This window comes from Crinia signifera, chromosome 5 (genome assembly GCF_055691185.1).
Source record: "Crinia signifera chromosome 5, ASM5569118v1, whole genome shotgun sequence".
Lineage (NCBI taxonomy): Eukaryota > Metazoa > Chordata > Amphibia > Anura > Myobatrachidae > Crinia > Crinia signifera.
This window is the reverse complement of record NC_139221.1, coordinates 62,576,744-62,604,061: the sequence shown is the minus strand read 5'-3', so window position 1 is coordinate 62,604,061 and position 27,318 is coordinate 62,576,744. Positions and strand designations below refer to the sequence as shown.

At 44.8% G+C, this 27,318-nt stretch overlaps 1 protein-coding gene across 1 annotated transcript; it reads left to right on the top strand.

Annotated features, from left to right (window-relative positions):
- The first annotated feature begins 735 nt into the window (after positions 1–735).
- On the top strand, positions 736–25,431 carry SNX16 (sorting nexin 16). The gene is made up of 8 exons (XM_083187339.1): positions 736–966; positions 6,360–6,794; positions 10,288–10,374; positions 14,382–14,530; positions 17,813–17,882; positions 17,966–18,102; positions 20,339–20,455; positions 23,761–25,431. The coding sequence occupies exons 2-8, from the start codon at positions 6,438–6,440 to the stop codon at positions 23,849–23,851; spliced, it is 1,008 nt and encodes a 335-aa protein (XP_083043465.1). The 5' UTR covers positions 736–966; positions 6,360–6,437; the 3' UTR covers positions 23,852–25,431.
- The last annotated feature ends 1,887 nt before the right edge of the window (positions 25,432–27,318 follow it).

Sequence of the window (27,318 nt, the reverse complement as noted above, 5' to 3'; positions counted from 1 at the left end):
CCCGCGGATTGCGGCATTTACATGCCGCGATTCGGGGGGCTCAGGGGGGTCCCCCAGATTCCGAGAGGGTTGTCCACCCTTCCGGGGGGCCGGGAGGGGGACCCGATTTTCGGGAGACTCACGGGAATTCCGGGAGGGTCGGCAACCCTGTACTATACGTGGTAAAGTGCTGGGAAATGGTACTGATGATTCAATGTAAATGTATCTTTCTCTCATTCCTTTTTCCCGAAAACATTTAGCAATGTAATCTGGGTTAGGTGAAATGAGGGAGATTGCTAGACTAATGAGGGAGAGAGGGAGATTGCTGCTATTTCAGGGAGTCTCCTGCAGAATGCAGGAGGGTAGGCAACTATGAGTTTACGTAGCCAGCATAGTGGTGTATTGGTATTCTCAATACACCACTACGCAACCTACGTAATGGGCGCCCTGCTAATACATAAGCACATTTTCTTTTATGCCAGCTTCATATGAAACTGTAAATAAATAAATTGTACCCTAGCCATATTACCGAATTACGGAAAAACTGGCAGAGCCCAGTGTGGGTGGAGTTAGGAAGTACGGGAACAGTGTACTGTCTGTGGGCTGAATACGGAAGTACTCGCAGACTGTAGTGTTGCTAGAGTGAGTGGCTGCAAAAGTACTTTCAGAGTGTAGTGTGGGCAGTGTGTGCAGAGCGCCGTGTGACCGGAATACGGAAGTACTGGCAGAGTATAGTGTGGGCGGAGTATGAAAGTACTGGCAGAGCGCTGTGTGGGCAAAGTACGGAAGTACTGGTAGAGTGCAGTTCGGTTGCCAGACGCCAGATGATCACCAGCAGCTTCCGGTACACCCTGTACTCCTGCGCTAGCCGGGGTGTGTCATGTGACGTACGGTGCACGCCTGGCTGGGATAAGTAGTACACAACTGTGGCATCAGGTACAGTAATGTGCCACCATAGCGGATGACGGCGCTGGCATGTGTACGCAGGTAAGTGGCATGGCTGGTCCCTGCTGGCTCAGCATGTAATATATGTTGTACCCATGTGATTTGCAGTTATTTCCAGTCACAGCAGCACACAGCAATAACATCTATAGGGAAACTATGAGATTAGTGCCATTCTGCATTCGGGGTCATAGTAATTGCTATTTTGCTGATATAGATTGCGTAATAGACTCCTTAGAGTGTGCAGTGTATTACACTTTAGCTCTGTGGTCATTGAGCTGTGTAATAGGAAAGAAATACTAGGGGCTATCCTTATAGGCTGCTCTGGATCTGAGAGGTCTCCACATTGATGCCCCTGGTCTGTGTGCTGTGTAGTTATCACACCAGCAGTATCTAGGAGGGAGACAAACTTGTTATAGGGAGATTAGATAGAGAAATATCATATTAATTGCATGGTTGTATAACTTAATATTGACACAGCTGGTGAGGCAGGTCTCCAGTCTGCGTGGCCTATTAAAAAAAAAAAAAGGATAGTTTGTGATCTTTGTGCTTTACAAATGCAGTGCACTATTTATTTATTGCCAGTTATTTATATAGCGCACACATATTCCGCAGCACTTTACAGGGAATATTTAAACATTCACATCAGTCCCTGCCCCAGTGGAGCTTAAAATCTATATTCCCTACCACATGTACATCCAGACATTCTAGGGTTAATTTTATTGGGTGTCAATTAGCCTACCAGTATATTTTTGGATTGTGAGCGGAAACCGGAGGAAACCCACGCAAGTATGGGGAGACTATACAAACTCTGCACAGATAGAGCCATGGTGGGAATTGAACCCATGACCTTAGTGCTGTGGTTAGCCAGTAATGCTAACCATTACACCGTCCGTGCTGCCACTATCTATAGCTATGTGCATTGATGCTAAATTGTTGATACCATAGCAACAGGTTGGGGGTCTAACTCAAGGTTTTTCTAGTGCAGATTGAAATCCAGAAGCTATTGCCTGGTTGCTATTGGTTACAGTACTTTTTTAAATGTTTTCAGAACCAGTAGTCTTCATAAATGTCCTTCCCTTAGCACCGAGGAGGGTATTTATTATAGCTTGGCAAGAGATAAAGTGGAGAGCACTACCAACCCATCAGCTTCTGACCTTTTCAAAATACAGTCTGTAACATGACAGAAGCTTGATACTTTATCTCTCTCCCAAGTTTGGATAACTCTCACCCCATGTATTTAAATAGAAAGAATGGAAACCAGTATCTCATTAACAGAGGACTTTTATGCATATGGATTGGAAATCAACAATTGATGAAAGTATAACAAAACCGTTTACTTTGTCCTTGGTTTAAAAGTGCATTATAAGTGCATGCTGTAACGTATCTGAAAGCATAGTCTATACTTAGCATTTCTATTGTTCACCATGTTTTTTTTAACTGGACAGTAGCATTACTGGCAGAGTGTTACAGGCTCTGGGTTCTATTTACTGGGCCTTGGTGAGACACAAAAGTTAGGATCTAATTAATTGTCTTTTAATGGGCTTTAGGAAAGGGGAAATATACTTTTCTGTTTTGTTTATCTTTCTTTGGGCCTCTTACATGAATTACATTGACATTTTAAAAGTTCTTGTTTGAGGTTACTCTATATCATGGGTGGGCAAATAGTTAATTTTTGGAGCCACTAAACAAGTTTTCTAGAGCTGTAGGCATATAATGCATTTATCCGTACGCTACCATCAAAGGAGGAAGCCAAGCCAGCGTTTTCCGATAGTCTATCAACAAAAAGGTCTAAACTCTGTTACAGACATACACAAGGAGCACCTAAACACCTGCATTTTACATAAGTCCAGAATATTTTAGAAAGTGTTATATAGAACAATGTCCCCATGGGTAACTTGGAATAAGTAATACCTGTTGTTGTTGTTGTTGTTGTTGTTGTTTATTACTCTTGTCTTTATATACTCATTACCTCCTTTACCTATATTTGGAGCTGTTGCTTGCCTGTCTTTGCAGGGGATGCGGTCGACCGTAATTAGGGCAACAGTCATAGGTCAACCACTATTGGTTGACAGGCAAAAGGTTGACATGGTCAGTGGGTCGACACAAGCAATATGTCAATGCTTGTGAGGTGGTTTTTCCATGCTTTACTATCCAAGTGGGCATAGAGGAAAAATATAATAGTGTGCCGAGTTAAGCGGTACACTTTTATATGGTGTCCATGTCGACAGAGACACAAAAAGTGCATGTCGACATATTGACTGTCGACCCAATTACTGTCAATGCTATGACCCATACACCTTTGCAGAGTGAGTGACTCAGCATTAATGATAGCAAGGAGAGGTGGGCCTTCTACAGGAGTACATATGATATCTAGTTATTTAGGATGCCAGCTGTCAAAAGACCGACCCCAGCATCCTGAATCTGAGAATCCCAACAGGGGCAATTTAGGAGTCTAGCTCTGCCCGTGCCCCCTAGACCTCTCTTGCAGCATCCTAATTCTACCCCCCCCCCCCTCCCTTTGAACAGGCTAACCCTAAGTACACCCATGCCTGCATACTCGCTGATCTAGGTGCTGTCTGTATCTGCATGCGGTTCCTGTGTAGGGTGTGGATCGTTTTATCGACCATACTTCTGTCGACATGGGTTAGGTCGACACTGTTGGGTTGACATGGGTTAGGTCGACATGGGTTTTTTCACAGTTTTTTTTTTTACCCGAATGTCGACATGGACACAGTTGGAAGTGAACTGCAGCCCCTCGCATCGCTCACTTCACTCGCCATGCTTCGGGCACTATATTTTATTCTCCCACCATGCCCTAGTGGATGGTAGGGCATGAAATACCGCATGTCAGCTCAAAAAAACAGTGAAAAAACCCATGTCGACCTTTTTCCATGTCGACCTTTTCCCATGTCGACCTAGAACCCTGTCAACCCAACGGTGTCGACCTAATGACTGTCGACCTAATGGTGCCCACACACGCACCGATCCCGGCGGTGCGATGCTATGCGATGCGGCACCTCATCGCACAGTACAAAAAGTATGTGCTGCACATACTTTTTGTACTAGCTTTTTATCGCATCGCATGCACAAGGCATACGATGCGATGCTATGTGTGCTAGTTAAGCACAGAACGCACGCCGGGATCAATGCGTCTGTGGGCACCTTTAAGTGCTGTCAACAATACGACCATATCCCCCTGCACTGGTCTACTGAAGGTTGTCCAGATGCTTAAGTTGGTATGCTGACCGCCAGGATGTTGCCAGCATCCTTTACCACATCACGTGAACTGTGCAGTAAAGTGGTGTTATCCTAAGCATAATGGCTGCCATTGTGTGCTGCATTTTTATACTATGCAATTTTCTTTGAATCCTTATGAAAACCTCCCTTGGGGGTATTCTGATTCAAAAAGCGGTACTTGTTTCCTAGCACGGCCACAACGATCATAATTGCGGGCATCGCATGCGCAAAAAAATCGGGTGCGATGGGCCAGACGCGATGCCCGCGATTTCCCCATAGAGAACAATGTTAAATGCCTCAATTTACCCGCGATGACCACGATTTCCCATAGGAAACAATGTGAAATGGCTCAATTTACCCAAATTATCATAGGAACAATGGTAAATGGGCCAAAAACACCCCTGAACATTGAAATGTCCCCCCAAAAGTAGTTTACGCCACCACGTGATCAACGTGAACCCGAAGCGCAGCGAGCCCGCGAGGGGCGGCGGTACGCGTCCTCCGACCTTTTCATACCCCTACTATCCACTAGGGCGTGGAGTGAGAATAGAATAGTGTGGCGAGCGCAGCGAGGGGACGCGGATACCTGTGAAGCCCGCGAAGGGACGCGTTTACCTGTGAAGGTATCCGCGGGGCTCGCTGCGCTCGCCACGCTTCGGGCACGGTGGCTCGCTGCGCTCGCCACACTATTCTATTCTCACTCCACGCCCTAGTGGATAGTGGGGGTATGAAAAGGTCGGAGGACGCGTACCGCCGCCCCTCGCGGACTCGCTGCGCTCGCCACGCTTCGGGTTCACGTTCATCGCGGGGTGGTGTGAACTACTTTTGGGGGGACATTTCACTGGTCAGGGGGGTTTTTTGGGCTTTCTGGCCCATTTACCATTCTTCCCTATGATGATTTGGGTAAATTGACCCATTTAACATTGTTTCCTATAGGAAATCGGGGTCATCGCGGGTAAATTGAGGCATTTAACATTGTTCCCTATGGGGAAATCGCGGCCATCGCGGGTGGACCATTTAAGCATTTTTAGGCGCACACAACGCGACCGACCCGATTTTTCAATGCATTTCAATGGAAAAATCGGGGGCGTCGGTCGCGTCGCAGGCCACTATAATTACCCCCGATGGCCAAGATTTGTGGCCGTGCTAGGAAACAAGTACCCAAAAAGCAATAATAGCACAGCCATAATCCCATAATGGGTGGTATTCAATGCCGGTTTGTACGGTTTTCGGCGAAAACAAGCCATCCTCACCATCTAAGCAGCCCGCTGTATACTATGTTACGGAGAAATCCTTGCCGTCAGTAGACAGCGCAAAAAAAACCCTGAAATATTCTGAAAAACCACAGTGACGTCACCGGCGCACTAACGCAATGCAACCCCGGGACCGGTGATGCTGCTCAAGAGGATCCTGAAGGCCACCGTGGACATCGGTGGGCAAGGTAAGTATGGGAAAAAAATATTCCAAAATCCAGAAAAATCCCTTCCTGCTCGTGGTCACGCATTTCGGCTAAGGGATACTAAACCTGTAGTGTGTTAGCAATTAACAAACTTAGTGGATATTCATTTATCTTCTAAATAACCAGCAAATGTATATTGTATGAGTTATAAAACAATTCATTAAACAATTCCCTTTTGTATAGGTCCTTTTTTACTGCATAGAAGTGTTTGTTACCAGAAGTTTGTAAACAAAACACAATCTTTTTCTGCCTTGCACACAATGTAATGTTATGTTTGTAGGGCACATTCCCGACCTTGTGTGTCCCATTGTTTCCCCCCCTCCCTCCCCGCTGCAAACGGCCCAGCATCAGTGTAAATAGCCGTGGCCATTCGCAGTGCGCATAAATGCACATGTGCAAACCCTGACTATCGGGGCAGGGGCCTATTTCAGTTCATTGGAAATTAACCAGAATTGGCCCCTATATGTTGACACATTCCTTTGAACGTTTGTCCAGCAATCTTCCCCTACAGCAGGGAATACACAGCCATGTGCACGCGATATGTGCTCTGCAGGATTCTAATATAAAAACAAAGAATTACCATTCAGAAATGTACAACTGTGGAGAAGCCTTTACCTGCTGCTGTTATGAAAATAAATAAGAAGAACCAATTGTCTACTTACTGTAGTATAACTTCCACATCTGTTACATTAGTTGTGTGTGTCACATTCTCAGCTGTGTCTTATTATTATTTGTGCAGATGCTGTGTTCCTGCAGGGACAGAATGACTTGTTAGTTGGGTAGAGCCTTTTGGAGCCATCTGGGAAGCGCAGAAAACATGGCAACCCCTTATGTGCCTGTGCCAATAGGAAATACCTCTTCAGGCAGCGTGACCAATAGAAGCCAAAGGAGCTCATCCCTCGGAAGCAGCTCCACAAGTTCAAACTCCTCCAAGGACCCACATGAAGACGCCAATCCCAGGATCCGCAAGAAGCTGAGCGCGCCCGATCAAGTGAGCTGCACGTCCTCCGTATGTAGCAGCCCTCTCATTAGGACTAAGTTTGATTCCTCCGTAGAGTACACTGCACAGCCGGCCACACACGGACATGTCCCTAATTCAGAAGAGTTGGAGGAGAGACCCTCCACCCCAACTATCTTAGGCTATGAAGTGATGGAAGAACGGGCTAAGTTTACGGTAGGTTGTTTGCTTTCTGTGTTTGTAGCCTCTGTTGCTTCAAGTAGCATTTTTAAATACTGTTACATTTGCCATAAACAACAAATCCAAGCCAGTATCCCTGTGGTCAGAGGCTTCTGCTCTGGACTGGTATGGTACAGGTATATTTCCAGACCTGGACAGGTTCCATCAGGTACAAAATTCTCTGCTCCTGGACTTCCCTCTTAATGTATGATTGCCATCTCCTGTGCCTAGGGTTGCTCTATGTCCTGTTTTCTGTATCTTACAATAATTGGTATCTAGGTTCCAGCATCCTAAAGGCAGTTTTCGGGATGCCCCAATGTCCCTCTTTTGAGGGGTGGACATGGTCTCTGTCTCTTGAGGGTCAGCCGTAGCTGATGTCACTGAGGGTGGTCTGATGGTCGCTGGCATCCATTCACAGTCTTCAGCCATGCCCATCCACCAGTCTGAGCCTATAAGTTCCCTGCATCCAGTGGCATCTGGGAAAAAGCAGATACATTCTGGTTTCAGGCTCTGACTGGTGTGGGGAGCAGCTGCTGGATTTGACACGGCAAGCGGCACTCTTACTTCTCCTGCTACCTACCAACCATAATCCTTAACCTGTGGACCAGCATTTATGGATCGGGTAAAGACTGTACAAGACTCTTATCATTACACTGCAGCATGGTGTACCCAACTCTATAAGAGTCTGACAGTCGCCCAGCAGCTGCACCGGCCGTCTCTCTCCTTTCTCCCCGGCAACCACACTGGGCATGCTGCAGTACTGATAGACATACTCTGGACCTTATACCAGCACTCTGCCTGCTGCACACTGGCCTCCAAACCCCTTACACAGGGAGTGCCACCCTGCTGGGCACCTACCAGTAAGTACATATTACCTGTTGCATAGCTATAATCCTATAGTCTCCCATATCGCCTTTTTAAATGTATTTTTTTTATTTATGTTGATGCAATAATACTCACCATTGTATCTATACATCAAATTTAGTTTTTCCTGTTTTTTTTTTTTTTAACTAAAGCAACTCTACCTGTGTTCAGCTAGGTAAATGATGAAAAAGGTGTTTTAGCACAGGTGATGGCAATCATAAATTGAGGAGAGCCCAGAAGCAGAACTTTAGGGCGAAAAGATCCAACAATGAACAGATTGTCCTATTTGGTATAAATGCTGCACAGAAAATGACCAGTGGTGGAAGTGACCAAAAGATACACAAATATGTGTATGCTGTGCAGGAAGGTGCCTGGTCACACGGTGGCAACTCCCTTCTACTAGATCACAAGCGTATAATTACCCATACGCTGATTATATTTATGTGGCAGAGATGGTGTGTTCTCTACGGCCATTCAGAGTCCTGAAATAGATTTGGTGACTTCTACGGAGTAATTCACCGCGTTGCACAGATAATGGATTTACTTGGACTGTAAAAGAGGCGTAACTGATCACTTGTTACTGCTACAGAGACCCCTTGTGTGTTATCAGGCTTACATGTGTGCGGTACTGCTGTTAATTGGGATGACAAACGTACAACACAGCTTCTGTATGTAATAGCTGATTAGTTACACTGTAGCAGAGTGTAGGTTACATTTGTGCTGCATCTTGTTATGCAGAAGGCCAGATATATGCAGTTGTCAGTCCTCTCCCAGAACCCACCAGGCACATACTTGGACCTCATCTGTTTGCGCTGAATGTTGTCAAAAGCTCCAGAACTATTGGTTATTTACCCCCACCCCCTTTATGATACCTGGTCTGGTCTGGTCTGTATGAACTTATTGTAATGAACTTCATTGTGAACGCTGCAGAAATAAGGCGCTGACTATTGTATTTGGGGTGGATTATATGATCTGTATAATGTGGCTGTTGTTACCTGTTTTTCCAGAACAAGAACAAACTATTGTTAGGCTGGGGATTTTGACTGTAATTATACTGTATTACAGTGTGCAGAACAAGACACACAGGCAATCTTTGTTTTATATGGTTCCATTGTACTAAGTTGTTTCTGTTCTCTAGACTATGATGTGCATACTCCCAGGTGTGGGGTGATGGGTAGATCTGCTATATGACCTCATGTATGATAGAGATGTCACCGGTACGTCCGTTTCTGATAAGGAAAGTGTTAGCTAGTTGTGAGACACTTCATACTGAACTTTTTGAGCCATATTGTCTGCAGTTTGCTCTGGCTTTTGCAGTCTGTAATCATCCAGAATAGTGTATAACAATTGCTGAAACCTATAACAGGGTTATTTAAAAGTATTTGAGAGTGTCTGATATCTCTGTGTTGCTGTTGTATTCATGTTGGTTGCCCTTTATTCAATGTAAGCTATGAGGTTTGTTATTGTGCAGGAGAAGACCTTGCATCTCTGCACTACAGGACAAACATTGCACACTCCTGGTTCTTCTCTCCAGACTGATAGGGGTGACCTTTGTGCCAGACATGTATGGTTAAGGTATTCAGAAGGCAATATAATCGTGTCTGCTATCAAGTCATAGCTGCAGGGCAAACGGTGCAAACCTATTCTGAGATCCTGCGAGGAGTTATACAGTATGTGAACATCTAATGTTCGTTCTAGCACCCGCCATCTGTGAAAACCCATGCAGTTCCTGTTCCCTGCCTGGGGTGTCGCTGTCTGCTGTGGTGTTTCTAGCATAGGTCTGGTTTGCCTATCAGTGCTGATATACAGACCACACTGTGCTAGAAGTACTACAGCAGACAATGACATCCCAGGCAGGGAAGAGTAACGGTACTTGTGAGTTATCCGGGCTGCCGATTTCTAAATCGGGTCGGATCGGGCACATCGCATCGCATGCGACCATCGGATGCGATGCGATGACCCGATTTTTCCATAGGAATCAATGTTAAAATGGACTGAGTCCATTTTAACATGGAATTCAATGGGAAAAAGGGGTCCTTTTCATACCCCTACTATCCAAGTGGGCATGGAGTCGGATATAAACCTGTGGCGAGCGTAGCGAGCCACCGAGCCCGAAGCGTGGCGAGCGTAGCGAGCCCCGCGAGGGGACACAGAATACCGTCCCCTCGCGGGGCTCGCTTCGCTCGCCACGCTTCGGGCTCGGTGGCTCGCTACGCTCGCCACAGGTTTATATCTGACTCCATGCCCACTTGGATAGTAGGGGTATGAAAAGGACCCCTTTTTCCCATTGAATTCCATGTTAAAATGGACTCAGTCAATTTTAACATTGATTCCTATGGAAAAATCGGGTCATCGCATCCGATGATCGCATGCGATGCGATATCGCATCGCATCGCATCGCATCTGATTGTATGCCTTAACTTAAGGCATACAATCAAAAAATCGGCAGCCCAGATAACTCACAAGTACCAGAGTAACTGCATGGGTTTTCAAAGATGGCGGGTGCTAGAATGAACACACTGAGCTCTCACCATTATTACTCTACTGTATAATCTGTTGTACTTTCAAGTTTTCTTAAACCCGTCTGGATGAGGATGATGATAATTCTTATTATTATTATTGACAGGTTTACAAAATTCTGGTTAGAAGAAGCGCAGATGAGAGCTGGGTTGTATTCCGGAGATATACAGATTTTTCAAGGCTTAATGACAAGGTAAGATAAAGATTTTTAATCATATAAAGATTGAACCACCGAGCCCACCTCCTGTATTCTAGTGGAGTCTGGAGGCGTTTGGTCTGAACAACCAGGCATGATCTACATGACTTGCGGTCTATAGTACTACATTGTCTATACAAATACACTTCGCCCCACTGGTCCTCTGTATTTTATTAAACAATATAACCAATTTTGGGAAATATTTTGGGTGTAACATCGGGATAGACTGGACCTGGCTGGAGGGGGGTGGGGGTATGATTCATTATATAGATAGTCAATAGGCCAATCCCGAATGGTTGACTTGAAAAAAGGTTGACTTGCAAAACATATACAGTAAAAAGGTTGACATGAAAATGGTCAACACCAGTGGCGGATTCCGTGGTGGGCTGCAGCACAGTTCAAAATTCAAATAGGGGAGAAACACCAACTGCCAGTGCACTAGTTTGGAATGGCGATTGGTGAGTTGAGGAAGGGGTTGTTGCAAGGGTAAAGGGTGGGATTGGTAGCTGCAGCTAGGAAGGGAAATGGGAGTGTGAGAATGTAAGTGGCAGTAGAAGATACAGCTAACGCCCAGACTATCACTCCTATGGGCTGGTTGGGTGGCTGTAGTGTAAGGGGGAATGGCTTGGACCATTGGAAGGAGGGGGAAGATAGTGGATGAAGTTGGCAGAGTAAGTGTTAGGGAATATTGCAAATGTAACAATAGCTTACAAAAAAAAAATCACAAGTTGACAACTAATAGAGTGCGTTAACTACTGCCAGAATTTAAGGGAGCATGCAAGATTAGTGTGTGGCTGTACTAGCTGACCAGCTGCTAATGTGTAATAATAGCTACTACAAGGCTAAGTGGCACAATGAAGGCAGGATGCATGCTGAAGGTGTGTACACACAGTGCAATTTGGTCACTAGCGATTTTGGGTTAATATCGCTCAACGACCAAATCGTTCAGTGTACCGTTTATACCAGTGACTTTTAGCCATAATTGAAGGAGCATGCTCCTGCGACTAGCAACCATTGAGGGCTGGTGCGGGACCGCACTCCTAGCGATTTATCGCGCTGTGCACAACAAAACCCCAGGTGATTTTGGTCGCTCAGCTACAATTTAGCCAGTGATACTGGCTAATATTGCTCCGTGTGTACAGGGCTTTAGAGCTGGAGACGTAGTAAATGATGATGATGATGATAAAGTTAATAATAACAAAATGCTAAACTAAAATCTTGCTAAAAGCACTACTGGGGACGCGATATGTAACTGGCACTACTGGGGACGCGATATGTAACTGGCACTACTGGGGACGCGATATGTAACTGGCACTACTGGGGACGCGATATGTAACTGGCACTACTGGGGACGCGATATGTAACTGGCACTACTGGGGACGCGATATGTAACTGGCACTACTGGGGACGCGATATGTAACTGGCACTACTGGGGACGCGATATGTAACTGGCACTACTGGGGACGCGATATGTAACTGGCACTACTGGGGACGCGATATGTAACTGGCACTACTGGGGACGCGATATGTAACTGGCACTACTGGGGACGCGATATGTAACTGGCACTACTGGGGACGCGATATGTAACTGGCACTACTGGGGACGCGATATGTAACTGGCACTACTGGGGACGCGATATGTAACTGGCACTACTGGGGACGCGATATGTAACTGGCACTACTGGGGACGCGATATGTAACTGGCACTACTGGGGACGCGATATGTAACTGGCACTACTGGGGACGCGATATGTAACTGGCACTACTGGGGACGCGATATGTAACTGGCACTACTGGGGACGCGATATGTAACTGGCACTACTGGGGACGCGATATGTAACTGGCACTACTGGGGACGCGATATGTAACTGGCACTACTGGGGACGCGATATGTAACTGGCACTACTGGGGACGCGATATGTAACTGGCACTACTGGGGACGCGATATGTAACTGGCACTACTGGGGACGCGATATGTAACTGGCACTACTGGGGACGCGATATGTAACTGGCACTACTGGGGACGCGATATGTAACTGGCACTACTGGGGACGCGATATGTAACTGGCACTACTGGGGACGCGATATGTAACTGGCACTACTGGGGACGCGATATGTAACTGGCACTACTGGGGACGCGATATGTAACTGGCACTACTGGGGACGCGATATGTAACTGGCACTACTGGGGACGCGATATGTAACTGGCACTACTGGGGACGCGATATGTAACTGGCACTACTGGGGACGCGATATGTAACTGGCACTACTGGGGACGCGATATGTAACTGGCACTACTGGGGACGCGATATGTAACTGGCACTACTGGGGACGCGATATGTAACTGGCACTACTGGGGACGCGATATGTAACTGGCACTACTGGGGACGCGATATGTAACTGGCACTACTGGGGACGCGATATGTAACTGGCACTACTGGGGACGCGATATGTAACTGGCACTACTGGGGACGCGATATGTAACTGGCACTACTGGGGACGCGATATGTAACTGGCACTACTGGGGACGCGATATGTAACTGGCACTACTGGGGACGCGATATGTAACTGGCACTACTGGGGACGCGATATGTAACTGGCACTACTGGGGACGCGATATGTAACTGGCACTACTGGGGACGCGATATGTAACCGGCACTACTGGGGACGCGATATGTAACCGGCACTACTGGGGACGCGATATGTAACCGGCACTACTGCGGACGCGATATGTAACCGGCACTACTGCGGACGCGATATGTAACCGGCACTACTGGGGACGCGATATGTAACCGGCACTACTGGGGACGCGATATGTAACCGGCACTACTGGGGACGCGATATGTAACCGGCACTACTGGGGACGCGATATGTAACCGGTACTAAATATGTGCAAGAAAATATTTGCTTGGCATTTATATTCAGTATCGGAGATTGTACATAAACTTTGTTTCATGTTTTGTAACCTTGTTTTATGCACAAATAAAATATATTTGTGTGCATTACATGTGTTTATACAACCTAAATGCAAGATACCTCAAGATACATCATTGAAATATAAAAATATTCTGAAATACGGAATAATCCGTTATCCAAAATTCTTCTGGTCCCAAGCATTTTGGATAAGTGATACTCAACCTGTATTTAAGTAGTATGTTTATTGTTTATGAGATCAGTCCCTAATTACTGTTCTTTGGTATATTGTTTATGGTATTAGTCACTGTTACGGTTATGAATCGCTCTTTCGAGAAGTCGCAGATGCCTGAAATGTGATTGTATTCTCTTCACATGCTCCTAAAGTGATATCAATACCTAACAAATATATTAGTAGGGAAGAGAGCCATAATAAAGTAAACGGTATGGCAGAATAACACGTCTATGATTGGCAGCAAGTTAGTGAGTAAAAATAATTGATCACATTAAACTAAAGCGAAGTAGGATATAATAGGTTGATATGAATATTTCCATATTTTTTTTTCAACATTTTTAGGGCTAGAACAAAGCCCTATGTGGTGGGTTAATCTGCCACTGGGAATGATCAGTATTAAGCACCAAGGGGGATGTTTATGGGTGGGCTACAGGAAGGAATGTCAACCTAATGCATTCTGAAAACATGGTGTCATCCTATTGACTGTTGGCCTACACATTGTTCATCTTGTAATCCACAAGCATCTACCTCTCTCCATCCTACAGTTGACCTCAATTTCCTCAGATGACCTGTGGCAATTCCTGGAGAAATCCTTTTTTCTTTTTTTTTTTCTTTTTAATTACCCAGCATTATGACCTATTCGCCCTTACCCTAGATCAGCTAGTCCTTATTGCTTGGTAATTTAATGTGTGAAATCCATAATGCAAGTGTTACAGGTATTGATTGCTACAAGTAGAAATATGAAGATTGCTTAGTGTTCTAAGTCTTAACCTTCCTCCCCTAATGATGATGATTTTTCACATCCTGTTTTCTTGAATTGCCCTCTTCTAAAGTTGTATTCTTAAATCCCTGCTAGCTAAAAGAAATGTTTCCTGGTTTCCGACTCGCTCTTCCACCTAAACGTTGGTTTAAGGACAATTATGACTATGACTTCCTAGAGGAAAGGCAACTGGGCCTACAGGCATTCCTACAGAACTTAGTGGCTCACAAGGACATTGCAAACTGGTATGGCGACCATTTTTACTTTTTTTTTTTTTTTAAGCTATTTCAGAATCGGATTCTAGACACCTGGTTGGATACACACATTTATCCGAATGAGCTAATGATTGGTAAGGTGTATGAACAAATGATCTTGTGCATACAGACTTACCAATCATCTGCCAGATATAGTGTGACATCAGATCCATTTGAATAAGGCCGCCTATTTGTGATATCATCTTTAATGGATTCTGTGGAAGATTTATAGGTCATTCAGTAGGTCGGCTGTCTATAGACAGATGTACTTCTACATCGGCATCAGTCGTGTTGCAAGGCTGGCCTGATAGGTCTGTGAACAATGGTTTTCAGACCTATATCAACTGTACATACGAGCCAGTTGTCCAGCTGATGCATATCGTTCGCTTGCTCTATGTGATACATATCGGCAAATATGTACCCAACTTGCAAGACTAATTTCAATCAATTCTAGCATTTAGTTTCTATTAAATAAAAGGTAATCATAACCATTTATTGCTTTGCCTGTTTGTCTTGTATAGTGCAACCCCCTGAGTGCTATAGTGTGTGTTTATCAGCTGAGCTATGTTCTCTGCAAGCATGTGTGCTTCAGGGGTGCCGGACAGTTTCCCGACAGTCGGGATCCTGCAAGTCATTACCCCGACGTCGGGATCCCGACATTCAAAACCCCGACACTCGCGGTCCCGATGGCCACCGGCTATTTTCTCTCGTGGGGGTCCACGGCCCCCATGGAGGGAGAATAGAATAGGTGGCGAGCACGCAAGGGGCTTTGTTGAGCTTTCCCCGCTGTCTGAGTCCGGCCAGTCGGGATCCCGACATCGGGCTAATGACTGTCGGGACCATATACCACACCCGTGCTTCAGATCCTGTAACCAAGCATATGAAGCAATGTGCTGTTGTATGGTTTCCTCTTGTACAATATTGAGAACCCTATTTCTCTTATGGCATCTATAATGCTGCGGGCATGATTGCATCCTAGGCCTCTCTTCCCAGTACAAGACAGAAAGTCATCCAGTGATACCTATTGAGAAGGGGGCAATATCTAAATGAATCAGTATCTGGCACCTTTTTAACTATGATCTACTCTAATGGGATCTACACACGAGGCAACACTGCTGAGCGATCTGAGCACTGCACAGCGGCGCGTGTCAGCGATGTGTGCTGAGCGATCTGTCAGGGTCGATGTTCTCCGGTGAGAACACTGGCCCTGACCGGCGATTTTAGGTGAAGTTATCCAGAATGCTGGGTATTAATCGCTGTGCATTGCTATCGCTATGGCCCTTATACACTGAGCAATTGCCCTGAAATCGCTCCATGTGTAGGCGCCATTAGCTTGAAATAAGTACCATGTTCATGCAGTAAGCTGCTGAGGAACGACCATGTTGATGTACAATACTGTTTGCACGCTCTATGCATCACTTTTAAGCTTATTTAGGCATAGTATAAATCCAGAAATGTTCACACCCCTATTGTCTTCTCTGACTACCAGCTACCAGTAATGCTTTTTACATCATGTGCCATCATTTAAAACAGAAGCTATGTAGGAGCCATGCCTTTCCAGTAGACGGTTCCCCTTACTAATCTGTAAATGTAGTATTTGATTTCAAACTAAACATTCGAAGTTGTCAAACAAGTTTTAAACCAGCGCTGTATAATTGCTGTGCTGTACATGGGATAGATCACCGTGTAATGCAATCTGTGCACTGAAGACAAGCCTCTATACGTTTCACCATTGTGGCCGGGGAAGTATTTCAAATCCATGGATTATTAATGACAAACTGTTTTAAAACCACTTTGTGTGAAACAGACCCAGATCCATTTAAAGAGTCTAGAGATAGAGGAAGGCAATTTTGTATGGACAGAATTCTTTCATACCCAGTAACAATGTTTTACATTTTATACGTCAGAAATAGTAAGGGTCATGCTTTTTATTTCCATCACTTTTGCAGTTTTATTTAGTTTTTTAAGCTTGCAAATATAAAGGTACTGAAAACCAAAGTACATGTGCCTAATAATTACAGTAAATCTCATAAGCTGTGTATAGTTTTTGCAGCTGCCTACATGCTTGCACAACAAATGTTCCTGTTAGGAGTGACGCCTGCCGTCCTATAGGGTGAGAGGTCATTTGGAACGGTCTGAACAGAGAGCAATGTCACACATTGGCCCTGGTAGGATAATAGCTCTTTGAAGTGAGGGAACACAAGAATAATTGGACAGTCTCCTTTCCAGGCCATTGGGTCTATGTGGGCTAATGTCTCTCATGTCTAACAAGGAAGGATGCCATGCAAGTTTGGCAGACTGACTGTATTTAGCACTGTATGAAATGCAGCAGTCTGTGGGAATTGCATGAATGTCTCTCCCCCTGAACAATGCACTTACTGTACAGAACCCCCTTGGTCTGACATCTATTAGGGCTGAGTATTCTGCTCTCAGGTCGCCTTGACCACCTGCAGCATTCTGCTGACCTGGGGAGCAGCGTAAACACTTCTTTCTCTAATTTATTGGCTCAAATGGACACAGTGTGTGTTATTTATAACTGGCTGGTCTGCAAGGCTTACTGTTCTAGCTGCAGAGATAGTGCTCTGCTTTACCAGCTGTGGAAGCAGGTGGGTATCCGGCTGGACCATAACCTTAAACCAGCCAGGTGAAGTGTCACGTTACAAGTAGGTCTTTTTTTCTGTCATTTGCATTGCCAATCCTAAAATCTATTAACCCTTCAAGTGCCAACATCTCTGTGAGCGATACGCAAAATATCCGCTAAAAACGCCAGCGTGGCTCACATTTGTTATATAAAGTCAAATAAAAATGTTGTGCAAAAATAGTTTATATTTCCTATATAAGGGAAACATTCCAGGTCAATATGGATAAAAATGTTTGCTTGGCAATTTTCAAACCAATTTTGTCAAATTTTCTTGGCACTCAAAGGGTTAAAGTATCTGGAAATTGCTCATACATATATACCTTATTCTGCCCTGGCATTCCCTTCCTTGTTAAGCTATTGACCAGAAATCATCATATCAATTTTAGGAATAATCATGGTCATGTTTAATGCAGTTGCAGATTCTGAAGCGCTGCAGCCGATGCTGGCACTATATAATTCATCTATATAAAATAAGAGATCCCATCCTTGTATATTTTAATGTACGAGAGATGTGACCATGCCTTATTCAAAATATAGTTAGTCCCGCACCCTGCTCTCTGGCTCTGCCCCTCTTCCTGCTCTGACTGTGGGCATGTGTGGCATGGTGGTAAAGAGTGTATCTATTGTTTCAGTGCCTCGGTTAGACTGTTCCTCTGCTTGGATGATCCGCCTGGTCCTTTCGACAGCCTGGAAGAGAGCAGGGTGAGTAGGCAAGATTGACTATTGACACACTTTGTTTAAGTCTGGCTGCACGTGTGACCCTCTACTTGTATGTGTGTGTCCAGGCTTTCTGTGAGACTTTAGAAGAAACAAATTACAGACTACAAAGGGATCTTGCAGAGAAACAGAAAGAGCTTGAAACCCTGAAGAAGTTGTTAAACGAGAAGCAGTTACAAATACAGACGCTTGAAGGACAGATTCAGTGAGTACTATCCAGAGATGATGAGGTTTAATACAGATAATTAGTGTTCCCTCTAGGAATTTTTTGGGGAGGGGCGCCACTGCACGGGGGGCAGCGCAATGGGGGAGTTCCCCATGCTCGCCAACGTCACAGTTGTGGGCGGTCCCAGGGCGCCGATGTCACAAAAGGGGCGTGCCCAGGCCACAACTTCATGAAAAGGGGAGGTCCCGGCCGGCGCAGTAACTAAAGGGGGCAGGCCCTGTCGAAGTTGCTGAGCTGCCTGGGATTCGCCGTCTACGGCGGCGCTAGGCTTCCCTGAGCAAACCGTCGGGGCCGGCACCAGGCTGTAATAGCTGGACGCTGCTTGAGGGGCAGGACACATTTTGCCCTTTAAAAATCGGGCAGGGTGCAACGCCCCGCTAAAACAGTCTAGCGGGAACACTAATAATTCTATCTGTCTTCACGGTTCTATACTTACCTATGGCTTGTAACTGTTCATTTTCCTATTTTTCTTTTTTTACCGATCAGTTTGGTTGTAACCAGTGGTCTTGCCTTAATATGAATGTCGGCCACATTAATCTTATTGTACTGGTTCCTAATAATATGGTCTGGGATTATAACCTTCCTAGGCTATCTGCATCCATAATATATTTACAGGGGATATAAAAGGTATTTGATTGCAGTACAGATAAACCTGTGAGCTCCCAAGGTTGCTCGTGTATTTCCAAGCATAGACAAAAGAACATTCTAAGCCGGTGCTGGCTAACCTTCACACTCCAGCTGTTGTTGAACTACACATCCCAGCATGCCCTGCATCAGTTTTCGCATGGCCAAATAGTAAAACTGTAGCAGGGAATGCTGGGATGTGTAGTTCAGCAACTGCTGGAGTGTCAAGGTTAGCCATCCCTTTTCTAAGACGAATCGTGACAAGGAGGTTGTGAAGTACTAATTTGGAAAAGGGGGGGGGGGGGAAGAGATAATATGGAAGAACTGGTGATTTGCCTAGAACAGGGCATGCTCCAAAACTGAATGTATGTATACTTACCTTCTACTGCCCCCCCCCCCCTTTACCCTATACCTCCCCCTATTGCCTAAACCTAACCCCTGCTCTGCAGCCTAACCCTCCCTCACCGCAAGCCTAACCATAACCTTTCCTCCCTTCCTAGTACCTGAACCAACCCTCCGGCCTAAAGCTATATTTATGTTAGACGTTCTGGTGCCGTCATCCTCATCAATGCCGGCATTTCAGTGCTGGTCTCTTGGCGGTAGTTGGGATGCCAGCATTGGTGGTATGACTGTCATCCTGTCCGCTGGTATGCTGAACACATTCCGTTAGGAAGGTCAATGGCAACTCTAGAAGAGCAAGTCTTCATCACAGAGTCTGAAGGAACTGTGCATGGGATAACAATAGCTCACATACTGGGTTGTATGGGGGCTGGCAAGAAAAAAGCCCTTGTTGGGATGAACTCAAATCAAAGCCTGGCTGCAGCTTTCCCCATGGCCGATAACACCATGTGGAGGAAGATTCTGTGGTCTACTGAGGTATGATTGGTGCAAACTGCACATCAGGCTAATACCAGCCCTTCAGTGATGCATGGTGGTGGCAACATTATGTTCTGGAGCTGATTCTATGACTAGAAAGCTACTAACTATAGAGGGGAAAATGAGCAGTGCGAAGTGCAGAGAAATCCTGGAGTCTACAAGAACACTTGAACCTGGAAGATTTATCTTTCAACATTAAAATGTTTGTAATTCTGCAATTGCTTGAATTATATCTTTATTTAGCCACATTATCAAGCACTTTGCATTGATTAGTGCAAATAAATGTAAAAGAAATCCATCATGGTTTGCTGTTAATACACGGCAAAATGTGAAGAAGCCCAAGAGGGTGAACACCTTTTCATACTCTTTGTAGACCACATTTATCCACATGATCTTTCCAATTTGCGCTGTACTCTGTTCAGATGAGATGATGACTGCAAATGATGGGTCCAGCTCCTTGAAGATAAGAGTTGTAGGACTCTCTACAAGATAGTATATAGCAAACCGTTGAAAATACAATCAAAGACACAAGGCCCTCCAATATCTCTGAAAAAAACATATTTGCTCTATCAGGGGGTTTCTTGGTACATCGGCAGTGTGTGCCAATAACCTGCAATCTATTGTATGAATGGTAGCGGTTTCTGGTACTGTTGCCATGGTGATTACTTTGCGTTGTTATCCATAATGTTATTTAATGAATGAAATCTCTCCTTAGGGTAATGAACGGGAGGCACGGCGAGGTGCGCAGGCGTTCTGTTGAAGAGAGCGAATGCAGCGGTGAAGTGGAGTCGTCTGCCATTGAAGCAGATCAGGTGACCTCTACGGTCAATGGGTAAGAATAGTGACAGGACTATGACCCTGATTCAGAACTAGGACCAAATAAAATTTGATCCTGGAACAACCCATGTTGCAATGTAAGGGGTGCAATTTTTTTATTGATTATATATGTATTTGTATGCAGGGTAAATTATTCTAGCATTTTGCTAACAAATTCTGGGCACAAACTCTAAATCTCTGCAAATAGAAAATTAATCTACGGCGCTAGAGAATATTGCAGTGTATTGTATCACCCTGCTGCCTCCACGTCAGAGTATTGCCAGCCTCCAAACAAGCTACCACAAACAAAGAAATGACGTGGCAGTACACAAATAACGATAACATTTATTAAACACACATACACATATACAATAATCACTAAAAATGACTAAAATACACAAACAATGTGTATGCATACACCGATTAATTCATTGATTTCAAGGGGTCATTAGTGTGACCCTAGGGAATTGAGTGGTAGTGCACTTCAAAGAGGACTCAGATGTAACTCGGTCTCAATGGAGATATTTATCAGTTGCTAACGGTAATATTATTGCAACAATCAGAGGTATACTCCTGGTTGATACTGAGCACACAATGTCTCTATTGTAGTTGACACAATGTAGTTATGTTACCTCCACAAGTTTTTTTCCGTGTAAGCTGCCACAGACAATAGGCTGCAGTGTCCGTCTGTTGATTAATGGAGATGGGTTCCTGCGTGTAGACTCGCACGGTCTGATGATGTCTACGAGACTTGAACCAATCTCTCCACTCAGGCGTGGGGTCCCGCTGTATGTGGATCGGGCCCGCCCGTGGCTGTTGTATGCAGAGGCGTAACTAGAACTTTGAGGGCCCCATAGCAAACTCTTGATAGGGCCCCCCCCCCTCAAAAAAAAAAGAGGAGTGGGTCCACAGTCATACGTAGGAGAAAGCATGGAGAGCAGGCTGTTGCTTGCAGGGGCTGTCCCAGGCACACATTCTAGAGAGAGCAGGATGTTAATTGCAGTGGTTGGGGGGGGTCGCAGGCACACGCACAAGAAAGGCCAGGCTGTCACTTATGGGGGAATTGCAAGCAAGAGCGGGGGTGGGGGGTGCACAGGCAGTACACAAGAGAAGGCAGGCGGGACAGACTGTTATTTGCGGGGGGTGGGACCATAGGCGCCGAAACCGTGGTTGCACCCATGGGCCACGGCAGCGGGGTCCCAGCAGCAGATATGCTGTCAGCAGTGGGGGGTCCCTGCGGCGGATGGGAACTAGTAGCGGTATTAATACCACTGCTAGTTCCCATCTTCCGCAGGGACCCTGCTGCTGACGGCATATCCGCTGCTGGGACCCCGCTGCCAGGATCTACGACAGCGAGCAGCTGGTGAGTCGGGGGGGGGGGGGGTTTCTGTGGGAGCACCCACCGGACAAAAAGGTAATCAGTGCCCCTGGGTGGGATGGCATGTGCAAGTGGGAGAGGGGGAGGCTGTCATGGGGGTATTGGAAGGTAAGGAGCAGGCTGTCACTTGCATGGAGGGGGGATTGCAGGCACATACAAAAGGGCAGGGTAAGTAGGCTGTCACTTGGGGGGAGCAGCAGGGAAAGGCAGGTGGGGGAAGTTGTACTGGGGGTTTTCATGTGAGAGGGAGGACACAGGCAGGTTGACTTCCAGGGGGGTGAGGTGGGGGCAAGGGGGTGGTAGGCAGGATGAGTAGCAATTGACCTACTAGATCCAGAGTCGCCCGCCCCTCCATCCTGGGTCCTACTCCCATCCCCTCCCATTTACCTGCTCTTAGCTTTGTTTTAGTGGACAGACGCTGCACTAAAAGCGCTGGCATGGAGCTCTGTGCCATCCTCCCTCCAGCGTCTCTTCGCACAGAGCTGCAGCAGTGCGGCACATATGAAACTACTCACTCTTTGCGTAATGGAGCTGCTGGGCGCACGCTTGTTACACAGGAAGCGCCCGGCAACTAGAAAGCAGCTGCAGCATCGCTCTACACCTGCTTTACACCACCTCCGAGGCTCCGCCTACCAGGTAGAACTAAAAGTGCAGACCCAAGGCTGGCATCACACTCAGCGCCACAGCAGCACCGCACTTAGGCTGGCGTCACACTCGGCGCCACAGCAGCACCGCACTATCAAATAAAAAATAAGGTTCCCATCAGTGCCATAACTATAGATGCAGGGGATTGCCTGCTAGGTACTCGGGCCCCCCAAGCGGCCGGGCCCCATAGCAGTTGCATCCCCTGCACCCTCTATAGTTACGCCACTGGTTGTATGATCCTCAAGCTGCAGTGTAAAGTGCCAATCCCGACTGAAGCTCTGCCACAGCGCCGGTGGTAACACTGACGATAGCCACTTCCAAATGGAATGGCCGGCAATTGGACATGAGGTATCAACCAGGAGTATACCTCTGATTGTTGCAACAATATTACCGTGAGCCACTGATAAATATCTCCATTGAGACTGAGTTACATCTGAGTCACACTAATGACCCCTTGAAATCAATGAATGAATCGGTGTATGCACACATTGTTGGTGTATTTTAGTCATTCTAAATCTCTGCAAATATTAAATCCAACCAATTGCAGCAAAACATTGGTTAGGCAAGTTGCAGTCTTTATTTATTTGCTCCAAAATCTGAATCCGTCTCTGTATGTTTTTATATATATCTATCTATCTATCTAGATAGAGATATAGATAGAGATATAGATAGAGATATAGATAGAGATATAGATAGAGATATAGATAGAGATATAGATAGAGATATAGATATCTATCTAAGCTGTATGTTTATCATACTTATTCCTAAATATGTAAAGGAGTACTGTACATTTTAATGTGTACATGTCGATATTCCCACCCATTAATTTATCTACTTGACGGAAAGTGGCCTACACATTGGTTATGGTTATGTGAACTATGGCCTGAGGGGGGAGAGGTATGAAGTAGTGATAAAGTGCTTGGTATCACCGGCCAATCAGCTCCAAAATCTCCCTTTTTAAACCCAGCCTATAACTTAACAGTCAGGAGCTGATTGGCTGGTCATAAAGTACCATGCACTTTATCACTTCTCTTCCCTTAGCACTGTTTCATAAATCTACCCCAGAGTGAAGTTTATTGGGAAAATTAATGTGATGAAGGGTAGCCTACACTATTTTCTTAAATGGAATTGATGATGGGGTGCCTAAATGCCTCCCTACTTTCCTCTGCCTTTAGGCAAACGTATTACTGGATCTCTGTTACTTTTTTTTTTTTTTTTCTGAGTTGAGGATGTGGGACCAGGTTAAACAAACAATTTTATATAATCCATGACCTGTCCCTGTTGCCTTTGGTTTACAGCCATGAAAACTGTTGGAGTGAGTCCCTACACGCGGATCTGCTGCCAGAGATTGAAGTAGCGGAGGTGGCGGATCCCGATGAAGACATTTAATGTGCCTGTAGTAACACCAACCATGTACTTTGGATCCTCGTGTACTCTGAGCTGTGACCGCACAGTGAAGCACCTCTGCCCTTTAGCGGCTGACACAGGATGTTTGAGCATACGAGTAATGGACAAAGAACTGCGGTTTTGCTGCTACTTATCCGCCTGAGAAGACGGCTACACAATCAGAGGATATAAAGGGCTTGCACCTTAGCAATTGAATCAATAAGGCCCTCCTAGAGACTAATGTACACTGATTTACCAGTTATGGCCTAGCTGTGTCCGTTTGAGTGGCATAATCCAAGCACTTTTCTAGACGTCCCCGTTATTCTCATCAGTGCCACAAGGGCATTTTCTGCTTTGCCAAGACGCTGTCTCTTTATTTTTTTATACACAAAGAATCACTTGTTTCATGCTCTGGATGTCGCCTACTGAGTTATTTTAATCAGCCGCTGCTCCGATAGAAAAGCTTTTCTAGTAACTGAGCAACAGCATATAAGTACAGGTTGTTCTATTATTAGGTTAGTATGACTCATGTAATGCTGCTCTGCAATCAGCGCACCTGACCTCCTGGAAACTCCCAGTGGAGGCATAAACATTAGGTGTGCTCTGCTGCCCATCTACATAGGATTTCTGCACACATAAGGGATAAATGAGGCGGGCACACGGTCAGCGCTCTCATCATCCGACGCGTCTTCAATCAACAGCCGTTCCATTTTTTTTTTTTTTTCAATAAAAATTCTATACGTATAACCATTATATTAACAATTAAATTAGAGATGTGCAGGTCCAGATTTACATGGATTTACCCAGATCTCAAAACGGGATCTTATTGGCTATACAGTATGCTGTGTCACATGTTTTGGATAGCCAATAAGATCCCGTTTTGAGATCGGAGTAAATCCGGACCTGCACATCTCTAAATTTAAATTTGATCAGCAGTAGAAGTACCAAACGGAAGTATTTATAAAGAGGGAGTAGCCGTTGTGTATATTTTATACCCTGTACTAAGAAAAACAAAACAAAAAAAGCTTTTTTTTTTTTCTTTTTAGTATATTCTCATTCTCTGTAAATAGTTTGCCATTTTCAATAGAGATGTAACTCTAGCCATCCAGCATTATTTTCAAGCTATATTTCGGTTCTGCACCACTATTAGCTGGTCTTTTACGGCGTGTGTTTTTTTTTTTTCTTACGAATACGAAGTGCTTTTTATTTTAGAGATGTCAATGTGATCGTTGCATCAAAGCCATAACGAAATATTAGCCTGCTATTCGTGTTTTAAGAACTTAGCATTGTAACAGAAACGTATTTATATTCCATTTAACTCGGAACTTTAATCCTCTCCCGCAAGGATTTCTGCACTCATTGAACCACGCACAGTTGCCATGGTGATATATAGAAGTGGCTTTTGTTAGCTTTTACCTAAACTAATTTCAGTGATATGTGGAAATGCTGTTTGTATTATGGTCATCGATTGGTAAAACATGTTTATTCTATATAAATGATGCATTGTTTCAAATGCAGGCTTTTATATTCATTAAAGGTGATAGCAGAGGTTCCCACAATATTAAACTGCTTGTATAATGGAATCTGGGCAATTGAATTACAGGATCTGCTACTGCATCCTGGGCTGACTGTTTAATGGGAAGGTGGGAGTTGCTATCGCTGCTGCTTCCTTTAAAGCACCAATTGTAGCGCTGTATAGTCATGCAGCAAGAGGCATATCTTGCCAAGTATACACTTCCTGCTGCAGTAGTGATCCCAGGAGTGTCTTGGGATGCAGCATCGGATCACTGGCTCACCATCAGGCGACTTGTGGCACCCATTTGGATGTGCAAGCCACCTGTCACAGATGACGACAAACCTCTGTCAAACCATGGAGATTCATGCTCTCTTCCATCACCTTAAATAGCGATGACGGTCCTGCCTGCTACATGGAAATGGTCCTGACCAAGCGCAAAAGTACCGAAAGTCACTAATTTGCCGCATACAATTCAACTCCGCTGACATCTTAATAACCCCCGCTGTGTGCACGTGGTCTATGACTAGCTATGTTGGCCATAATGTTGGTACACAGCGGCTGCTGCTTGCAGCAGTAAAGCCTTGTCTACCACCTGCTTCTAATTTCATGTAGCGAGTAATGTGTTCAAACTTTCTGTAGTTCTCTGCAATGGAGTTTCTGCTGGAAAAAGGCAAAGTTTGAATGGTCGTTCTCTACAAATGCTGTTTATCCTTACGTAGAGCAATCTAAATGCATAGTAATTCATTTTTAAGGCACAATCCAATTTGCCTCGAAGGGGGCAAGTTGCTGTTGCAAAGTCATAGAAATACCAAAAGCAGTGCTGCAGTTTGCCCCCTCGTGGCCTGGAGGCAAAACAAATCTACCAATTCAGTAGTACAGGTTGAGTATCCCGTATCCAAAATGCTCGGGACCAGGAGAATTTTGGATAACGGATTATTCCGTATTTCGGAATATTTTAATATTTCAATGATGTATTTTGAAGTATCTTGCATTTATGCTGTATAAACACATAATATACACACAAATATATTTTATTACCACATAAAATACACACAAACATATTTTAATTGTTCAAAAAACAAGGTTTCAAAACGTGAAACAAAATGTTTGTACTATCTCAGCACTGAAATTGAATGCCAAGCAATCATTGTCTTGCACATATATAGTGCCAGTTACATATCATGTCCCCAGTGATGCTGTTACATATGTCCCCAGTGAGTTTTTAGCAAAAAAAAATTTTTTTTTCACTTTCTGGAATGTCCGTATTTCGGAATAATTCGGATAACGGATATTCGGATACGGGATACTCGACCTGTACCATAGAAACATAGAATTTGACGGCAGAGAAGAACCACTTGGCCCATCTAGTCTGCCCCTCTTTTAAACATGTTACCTCAAACCATATTTGAACCTTATTTTTTTTTGTAAGGATATCAATATGCTTATCCCAAGCATGTTTAAATTGTACTACTGTATTTGCGTCTACCACCTCTGTTGGGAGGCTATTCCACTTATCTACTACTCTTTCTGTGAAGTAATTCTTCCTCAAATTTCCCCTGAATCTTCCTCCCTCTAGTTTCAGTGCATGTCCTCGTGTTCTGCTGCTCCTCTTCCTGTGAAGAATGTCTCCCACCTGTACCTTGTTAAAGCCCTTGATATATTTGAAAGTTTCTATCATGTCCCCCCTTTCCCTTGTCTGCTCTAAAGTATACATATTAAGATCTTTTAGTCTTTCCTGGTACGTTTTGTGATCTAGGCCATGCACCATTTTGGTTGCCCTTCTTTACCGTAGGTGCAGAATAGTGCCACACTTACTGGCACTGCGAATGTAGACGCAGCTAATTAGATTCAGCGATATTGATATTTTTGACTGTTCTAATTTTGCTAATTATTTTAGCAAAATTAGAACAGTCAAAAATATCAATAGCGCTGAATCAGCTTGGCTGAACAAATT